General features: G+C 28.8%; 1 protein-coding gene across 1 annotated transcript in view; it reads left to right on the top strand.

Annotated features, from left to right (window-relative positions):
* Positions 1-9,198, top strand: part of LOC105624550 (protein lap4) — a 25,135-nt gene that overhangs the window by 4,500 nt on the left and 11,437 nt on the right. Inside the window, exons 3-21 of the mRNA XM_012205911.1 lie at positions 578-656; positions 813-902; positions 1,063-1,183; positions 1,585-1,877; positions 1,971-2,104; positions 2,222-2,333; positions 2,485-2,651; positions 3,099-3,256; positions 3,345-3,455; positions 3,634-3,852; positions 4,120-4,356; positions 4,555-4,639; positions 5,255-5,419; positions 5,538-5,713; positions 5,832-5,969; positions 6,073-6,225; positions 6,308-6,388; positions 6,498-7,307; positions 8,976-9,083. Coding sequence (XP_012061301.1) covers positions 578-656; positions 813-902; positions 1,063-1,183; positions 1,585-1,877; positions 1,971-2,104; positions 2,222-2,333; positions 2,485-2,651; positions 3,099-3,256; positions 3,345-3,455; positions 3,634-3,852; positions 4,120-4,356; positions 4,555-4,639; positions 5,255-5,419; positions 5,538-5,713; positions 5,832-5,969; positions 6,073-6,225; positions 6,308-6,388; positions 6,498-7,307; positions 8,976-9,083 — 3,437 coding nt within the window. The remainder of the gene's footprint in view (positions 1-577; positions 657-812; positions 903-1,062; positions 1,184-1,584; positions 1,878-1,970; positions 2,105-2,221; positions 2,334-2,484; positions 2,652-3,098; positions 3,257-3,344; positions 3,456-3,633; positions 3,853-4,119; positions 4,357-4,554; positions 4,640-5,254; positions 5,420-5,537; positions 5,714-5,831; positions 5,970-6,072; positions 6,226-6,307; positions 6,389-6,497; positions 7,308-8,975; positions 9,084-9,198) is intronic.

Raw genomic sequence — 9,198 nt, 5'->3', positions numbered from 1 at the left:
ATATATTGCATATCTAATTATAAATTTCTTAGTCTAATTTTATAAAACATTCTTTTCAATAAAAAATTGAAAGAAGTTTTTGTCACAATAACGTTACAGTTGCAATTAAAATGACTGCGTGATGAGAAAGTCGACAACTGAAAGAAGTTGTATTTTTTTTCGTAGCGGAATCACGCTTTGTTGTAATTTCCTCTCGTCAGTATTGTGTTTGACTCTTGCAATATGACGGAGTCGTTCTGGATATGAAATGAAATACTCGACTTATTATTTATTTATTTATTTTTTAAGTGAAATGTTGTATAAGGGAAGATATGTAAAATTAGGAAATTTGGAAAGAATGTAAAATTGAGAGAATTTGTTTAGTCATTAATTTTGTGAAAATATCATTAATAATAGACTGTCATTCTTTTATAAAATACATAATCAGAAAGTTAAAATGCATAGCATTGAATATTTTAATTTTGCTCGTTAATAAACGTAATTGTAAACAATAGCACATGCGCAACCGCACGCTTTCTCGCGTGTGTGAAAAAGAGAATTTAATCATTAAAATTATACTTATTTTATTTTATACCAGATATACCAGACATTCCTGAAAATATCAAGAATTTACAAGCACTGCAGGTGGCAGATTTCAGCAGTAATCCTATTCCAAGGTTATTCAATTATTCTTATCTTTTTCTTATTTTTTAATTCAAATAACACTTTACAATATATATATATTGTATCTTCTTTCCTCTCGACAGCGTATTGTTAAGTATTCTCTTTGATCCAAAAGTAAAATGTTAATTTTCATTGATTGTTTCTTTCAGGCTTCCAGCAGGATTCGTACAGCTGAGAAATTTAACTGTACTCGGACTTAATGATATGTCCCTTACAAACTTGCCATCTGACTTTGGAAGGTAATTTTGAAGTAAACTAAAATTATAATATTCTATATAGGTATTATTATATATATTATATATATATTATATATATATATTATATATATATATATTATATATATTATATAATTTTATTCATTGTTTCACAAATTATTGAAAATATATATTTCTCTTGTAGCTTGGAGGCATTACAGTCACTGGAATTAAGAGAAAATTTGCTCAAATCCTTGCCTGAATCGCTCTCCCAGCTTTTAAAACTCGAACGATTAGATCTCGGTGACAATGAGATTGAAGAATTGGTAAGTTTTGTGATTTTTATCATGAAATTAACAATGCAGTGAATGATAACAATCATATCTTTCAGGGTGAATGTTCTCTTGATTATTTCTTGTGCATATACACGCGCGCGCGCTTGTGTGTATACATATTATATATATATTTGTATAAACTTTTATTCTTACTCTAATAATAGATTCTTATAACAAAGATATTTTAAGGATACTGATATCCACATTATATCAGATTTACATTGCTATAAAATTTTACTTTGATCAATAGATTTTTTTATTATTTGAATTTAATTTTTTTTATGATTTGACAGCTTTAATTGGTTGAACTAATTTTAGTTATAAACTTTAGTCGTAAATTAAAAAAAGAAATGAAAAGAAATAATTATGTTTATTGTATATTTTCTCTGTAGCCTGCACATATAGGACAATTACCAGCACTACAAGAATTGTGGCTGGATCACAATCAATTGCAACACTTGCCACCTGAAATTGGCGAACTGAAAACGTTAGCGTGTTTAGATGTTTCGGAAAATCGTTTAGAAGATCTTCCTGATGAAATTGGCGGGTTAGAATCATTAACAGACTTGCATTTATCACAGAATGTTATTGAAAAGTTACCTGATGGACTTGGAGAATTGAAAAAGTTAACTATTCTTAAAATAGATCAAAATAGACTTTCTACTCTAAACCCAAATATAGGAAGGTAAGTATACAAAATGTAAATTTAAATTAAATTAACTTACTAAAAATAAAATATTAGTTGGAGATAAAAATTTGTCTATATTTTATGTTTCAGGTGCGAGAATTTGCAAGAATTAATTCTTACAGAGAATTTTCTTTTAGAGCTACCCTTGTCTATAGGCAAACTTTATAATTTAAATAATTTGAATGTTGATAGAAATAGTCTGCAATCTTTACCGATAGAAATTGGTAAGATGATAAAATATGTATTTTTTTATTGTACAATTTCGAATATATAAAAACAAAACTTTTAAATTGTAAGAAAAAAATTTGAATAATCAGAGCTAATGTTTTTCTATTCTCTAGGAAATCTGAAGAAATTGGGCGTGCTGTCTTTAAGAGATAATAAATTACAGTATCTTCCGATTGAAGTGGGACAGTGTACTGCTCTTCATGTTCTAGATGTATCTGGCAACAGGTATTTAACTTTTATAAAATTTGTTTTCTACACCCACATAATTAGCATTATTATAATTATCAAATACATAAATATAAAGTAAGATGTAAAAACATTACATGGATAAGACACGCTTATTTTTCTTATTAATATTAAATTTTATTTTACACAGATTACATTATTTACCATATTCTTTAATCAATTTGAACCTGAAAGCGGTATGGTTAAGTGAAAATCAAGCGCAACCTATGTTAACGTTCCAAACAGATGTTGATGAGGAAACGGGACAAGAAGTACTAACATGTTTTCTCTTGCCACAATTGGAATTCCATCCTGATGGTTAGTAATAGCGTTGATTAATCTATTTTGTTGATTTCTCATCTGGAAATTATCCTATAAATTCTCTTATAAGTTTTGTCTAATGATATTTTTTTTTAATTTCCTGTTAATAATATAATACATGATAGCAGATTTAATTAAATTAAGACTTTAATTAAAAATTGTTATAAAGTTCATATAAATATAGTACACCCGTACACTGATCTGCATGAGACACGATGTAAAATAAATAATTAAATATTTTTATTTTTCATTTTGTCAAAATTTTATCTGGAATATAGTATATAAATTCTGTAACTCCGATATATAAAACTATAAAAATAAATATCTTTAAGTCAAAGTTAAATAAAAAAGATGGCTATTCTTGTAAAATGATTCATGAGATTTTATCTAATTCTTTTAATTTTTTATGTATTTATTAATGTACAATTGATGTCATTTTTTTAGATTCAGGTAGATTAGGAATGTTAGTTGGTATGAGAAATGTTCAAGGTTGTGAAATGCGTGAGTTGACGAGTAGCGATGATGAAGGTTGGCAAGAAAGAGAAGCTTCAAGAACGCATTCCGTGAAATTTACTGACGAGCCACCAGAAACCGATAAAGAGGTGCGTTCATTACTTTACAGATTTTTTATGAGCTAGTTTATATTATTTTTTGTTTTATCTTTTGTTTTTCATTTATTTTGGCAAATAGATTCCATTTATACGTCAAAATACACCACATCCAAAAGAATTAAAAGCTAAAGCGCATAAATTATTTAGCAAAGGAAAAAGTGAAAGTCGATCAGAATCTACGGATGAACAGGTAAGTCTTATGTTTAATTTATTTCTTGTTTTAGTTATTAAATTATAGTTCGTCGAAACAACTCATATACTGTGCATTCTTAACTTTTATACATTCTTAACTGGACTTTATTTCACATTATTTTGTAAAATAATATGTTATAATAAATTGTAAATAATCTCGTTGAATCTTTTTTTAGGATGTTTCTCAAACATTTGGATTAGATAAAACAGAATCTGAATCACCAATCAATCCTGTAGATGTGCCGCAAAGTGTTTCTGAGCAAGAGGAAGAATGCAATATTGTACAAGACGATCATAAAATGCCAGTACTTGACATTGATGCTGATAGCACAGATACTCAACTTAATAAAGAAGCAAATAATCTGCCCATTCAATCTGTCACAGAATTTCACATGGTAAGTAACTTTTAGAAAACTCTATTTTGGTAAATATATAAGTCATTTATCTTTCATTTACTGTATTCATTTTTAACACAAAGGGACGTAGTGATTAAATAAAATATCTCTGGAAGTATTTATATGAATTGTATATACATATTATGATTTATTTTTTTACACACACACACAAGAATGTAAAAAATATATATATGAAATAGAAATATACATGTATGCGTGCATGTAATCTTTCTTTTTTTACTAAATAAAAATATTTTATTTTTGCAGAATGCAAAAACTGAAAATTCTGTCCCAGAATCAAAAGAAAGAGACGAAGAAGAATCTGAAAATGAAGATGTGCAAAGACACGTTGAATTTAGTATTGTAGAAGATACAAATAACGAAGATGTTTGTGATTCAAATAAACCCAATAAACTTCAACGTAGAGACACTCCACATCATCTGAAAAATAAACGCATTCATACAGCAGTTGATAAAGAAAAAGTTGCTTCTATTATTGCTCAGGTTGATATTTTGTATGTTATTCAAATTTACACAAACAATTTTTTTTTACTTCTATTTGTAATAATTATAATAATGTTACTAACAATTAACTTTTTGTATTGAAGAGACATATAATGCTTACTTCATATTTGACAATATATTTACATATATACATGCATTTATAAAATCGATAGTAACATTTAACATTTATATTTATAGGCACTTATGAAAAAAGCCGATGAGACTTCTACTTCTTTACCATCACAAATAGAGTCTATGGAAACATATGATACACACAGTCAAGGTAAATTTAAGAATTAAATTAAAATAGAATCAGTTTTTTATTACTGTCTATTTATACACATACATGTGCGCGTGCACTTATTTATTCATAAAATAAATTAAACTTTTTTATTAAGCAACATTTATTCATTCAATTTTTATTGAAATTATGACTAATTGTTATTTTATAATATTAATAGATTTGATTATTTAGAAGATTTCTTATTATATTTGTTGCTCTATAGAAATTTTGATCGAAATAGGAGATTTTAAAGATTTTCTGTATGTATCTTTGAATCATTTTATTGCATAGTAGAAGGGGGAACATGTGATAAGATATATTTCTTACTTTACCTTCGGTCTTATCTGTAATTCAGTTATCAGCGTATCTCTCAATGGTACGCGTTAGGAAAATGATAAATTGTAACAGTATATTTGCTATATATGTGATATTTTTATATAAATAAAGTTATTTTATATAAAAGTAATAGATTATTTGATATATGATGCCTAGAAGATATAAATGTTTTATTAAAAACAAAAAATTAGGAAAGGTAAATGTTGACATGCAACAACAAGATGATATATATATATTTATTAAAAACATTGATAATGACTAATTGAAGACTTGTTTTAGATGCTACATCTGATATTGAACCAGCGTTGGAAATACGGGAAGAGCAATATGAAATTCATATTGAAAGAACGACAGGTGGATTAGGTTTGTCAATAGCTGGTGGTATCGGATCGACCCCTTTTAAAGGCGATGATGAAGGCATTTTTATTTCAAGAGTTACTGAAGGTAAACATTTGCAAGTGTATAATTTTAAATTTGTCGCATTCATGCCATGTAAACATTTCTATTTTATGATCATAAAATATTTGCTTAGTATCTATATGTTATATGTTCATTTATTTAGGTGGACCCGCAGATCTAGCTGGTTTAAGGATAGGAGATAAAGTAATATCTGTGAATGGAGTATCAGTAGTAAATGTAGATCATTATGATGCTGTGGAAGTGTTGAAAGCATGTGGACGTGTACTTGTGTTAGTTGTTATAAGAGAAGTTACAAGGATAATTCCGCCATATGAACAGGTATAAAATAATTATTTTATCATTTTTCATTCAAGTAACATCATATTAACTTGCCAGATGATAAGATTTTTATTTCAAATAAACATGATTTACATTAATTTTTGTTTGTTATTCTCAGGCACCAACGAGAAAAGATTCCGTATGTTCTAGCTTAAGTACAAGTAGAGCACCAAGTGCAACATCTTATGTTTCGTCTACAGCATTATCACATACTTTAGAAAATGGCGACACATCTATATCTCATGAAACTACAAAGGTAATATATTAGTGTTTTTAGGTGAACATTTTTAAATGTTATAGCTTTTTTGTATAATAATTAAATTTAACATTTATATAAATACGTACTATATATTTCGTAGACAAAAAAGATTCCTGAGCCTATAATGACTGTAAAAGACACTGAACCTACCGTATCCGTTCTCTTTCATACAACATTAATACGAGATCAAAATGGGCTTGGATTCAGTATTGCTGGTGGAGAAGGTTCGCCACCATTTAAGGATAATAGCGATGTAAGTACCTGTACAATAGAACTTATTTTATATTATTATTTTTTAATTGAGATTAATTATTATAATAAATTACATTTTTTAGGCAATTTTTATCTCGAGAATAACAGATGGTGGAGTAGCTCAAAAAGATGGCAAATTATTGATTGGAGACAAAGTAATATCTGTAAGTATTTCTTTATCAAATCTGCATTATATTTGTATTATACGATAAAATATATATAAGTACAAATTAATAATTTTTATATGATTTATACGCAATTTATAATTTTCAGATCAACGGCGTAGATATGAGAGGAGCAAAACACGAACAAGCAGTGGCTTTACTTACAGGTCTAGAAAGATTTGTTCGATTAGTAGTCGAACGAGAAATACCACTTTCTCAAGCAAATCTTGCTACTGTTGTAACTCCTTCTGAAAAATCGCCACGTGTTATAGGCGCACCAAAACCTTATACAGGCTTGTATAATGCTAATAGTTATATGGCAAATAGACCTGGGTACGGTGGATATCGTCGCTCTATGGATGCTGACAAAGCATTGACACCGAGTCCTACTTCAAAAACACCACCGTCGCCACCGGCATTACCCATAAAATCCGATGAGATGCCTAAAATGAACGGTGTAGCTGATTCAGGAAACACTCTGAAGAATGTTTCACCAATATCTCCCAGTCCAACAAGTAATCAAACGTATCCACAACCAGCTCCAAGACATAGTGTTTCACAGACGACGCCTACAAATAATGTTGGTTCTGCAGCTACGACTCCTCATGTAGAGCCTAGATCAGCATCTCCGCAGGAAGACATACAGGTACCGAAGCCAATCACCAACGAGGAATTTCAAGCTATGATCCCCGCTCATTTCCTTCGACCTCCAACATCCTCGCCTTCACCAGACTCCCATCAGGGCCCCATTGTGACAGTGACGATAAAGCAGCCCGATACTTTGCCTGGAGATGTTAATTTTCCTCCAGCTCCTACCACACTTGGTAAAGTTACTGAGACCATCACAAAGAGTACACTCACCGAGACCGTCGTAACTAGAGTGACCGACAACCAGTTGGTGCAACCACTTATTATCGAGGTATGTGCCTGTTAGAGAAGCATCAAACACATTGCATGTGTACTGCCAGTGTAGTCTCATTCCTATATGTTATATCTCATTATTTTCATTTTGTTCTTTTATTTCGTGTTGTTTGCATTTACTATTTTATCAAAATTTCGTTTAATTTTTCATTATATATGGAATTAGTTTATGCACATTTTTAGCTAAAAGCTAAAAGCTTTTATATATATTTTTTACTTTTTATATATTCAAATTATATTTCATATGTTAAATTTTAATTTTTTACATCAACTTTTTATTTTTTGATGGCGATTGCGACTTGAAATAACTAAATTTGTTTAAAATGGCAATCAATGTTCAAATTAATAAAATAGATATTTTTAAATTAAATAACACTTACTTTAACATTTTAAATTTATTTTATTTCAAGTATAGAAAGTGCAAGAAAGTAAAACAACTAGAAGAATTTATTTATATTTTCATTCTTTTTATTGTTTTTCCTATGATTTTTTCCTTAGCTTTTTCATTTGCATAATTAAAGGTCCTGAGCAGTCAGATTGCCCATATTGAATCGTGATGAGAAATAAGTGAGAAATAACATATTAATTTTCGTGACATTTTACTTGTAATTCAAGATAATTTGGTTAAAATAAAATGAGATCGTTTGAAAACATTTGGGTTGAAGCTATTTCCGCGAAGTCAGTAAATAGTCATGAAAGATGGTAAAAAGCATGAAATGCTTTTACTCAATGCGCTTATTTTCAATTGTGCCTTTTATGACTATTTAATAACTATTATTAGGGCTATGTTCAGATTTTTTCCATCAATTCCTCGAACCGCTATCTAGGTATCATTCCATCCTTCTTGTTTACCGAACATTAAACCTGAAGAGCGCTCGAGTGTGTCTGAATACGCCCCAGAGGAGGAAAGATAGTTTTTTACAAATGTTTTAAAGCAATCTTATCATTTCGTTTTATTCAAATTATCTTTATTTACAAGTGACATGCAATAAAAATGTCTAAAAATTAAGTGTCATTTCTCGTTCATGACGTTACGCTTCTGCGTAATTGTTGTGACTATTCAGAAGTAAAGACATAACTGAGATATATTTCAATAAACATTTACATACAGTTGTGTTTTAAGAAAAGACAATTATGGAAATATTATCTCAGAAAATGAAAATTGTAGACTGCACTATTATTATTTTATACATATTTGAATACATATATCTTTTAATTGATTTTTTTATATGTATATGTGAAATTATTCAATTATATTTCTCTCTTATGTCTATTTTTATATGTTTTCATAAAATTATCTGAAAATATATGTTAATGGGATGATCTTAGAATTAATTTTGATAATTATCAACGGACTATGATAATCTCAATGTACTTATCTTCTGCTATGAGAATAGGTAAGTAGTGTAACGATTTGTTTTGTCCTTGATCATTTTTTAATAAAATGGAATAATAAAGTGGAGAAGTATCGTTGTCACTGTTTTATTTATATAAAAAGTATATAAAAATTCATAGCTTGTTCTATCCTTCTCTCACACACTAAATAATATATTATACACTCTAATATTATACACTCTAAACTTTTATCCCCGTTAATATCTTTGCACTTTATAAAATTAAAACTTTTATTTGAATATATAATTAATTTAGAAATTATGTTATTTAGGACGTCGTCCTCATCAAAGAAGGCTCCTTAGGTTTCAGTATCATAGGAGGAACCGATCATTCGTGTACGCCATTCGGTGCAAAGGAACCAGGAATTTTTATATCTCACGTAAGTCTTTAGCCTTATTTTAATTTACAGTAAAGTTTTATAATATTTTGTGTGTGTGTGTGTGTGTGTGTGTGTGTGTGTGTGTGTGTGTGTGTGTGTGTGTATATTATTATAT

Source organism: Atta cephalotes (assembly GCF_000143395.1).
Source record: "Atta cephalotes unplaced genomic scaffold scaffold00081, whole genome shotgun sequence".
In the NCBI taxonomy this organism is placed as follows: Eukaryota; Metazoa; Arthropoda; class Insecta; order Hymenoptera; family Formicidae; genus Atta; species Atta cephalotes.
Note: the sequence above shows the minus strand (reverse complement) of the source record. Positions and strands in the feature narration are given on the sequence as shown.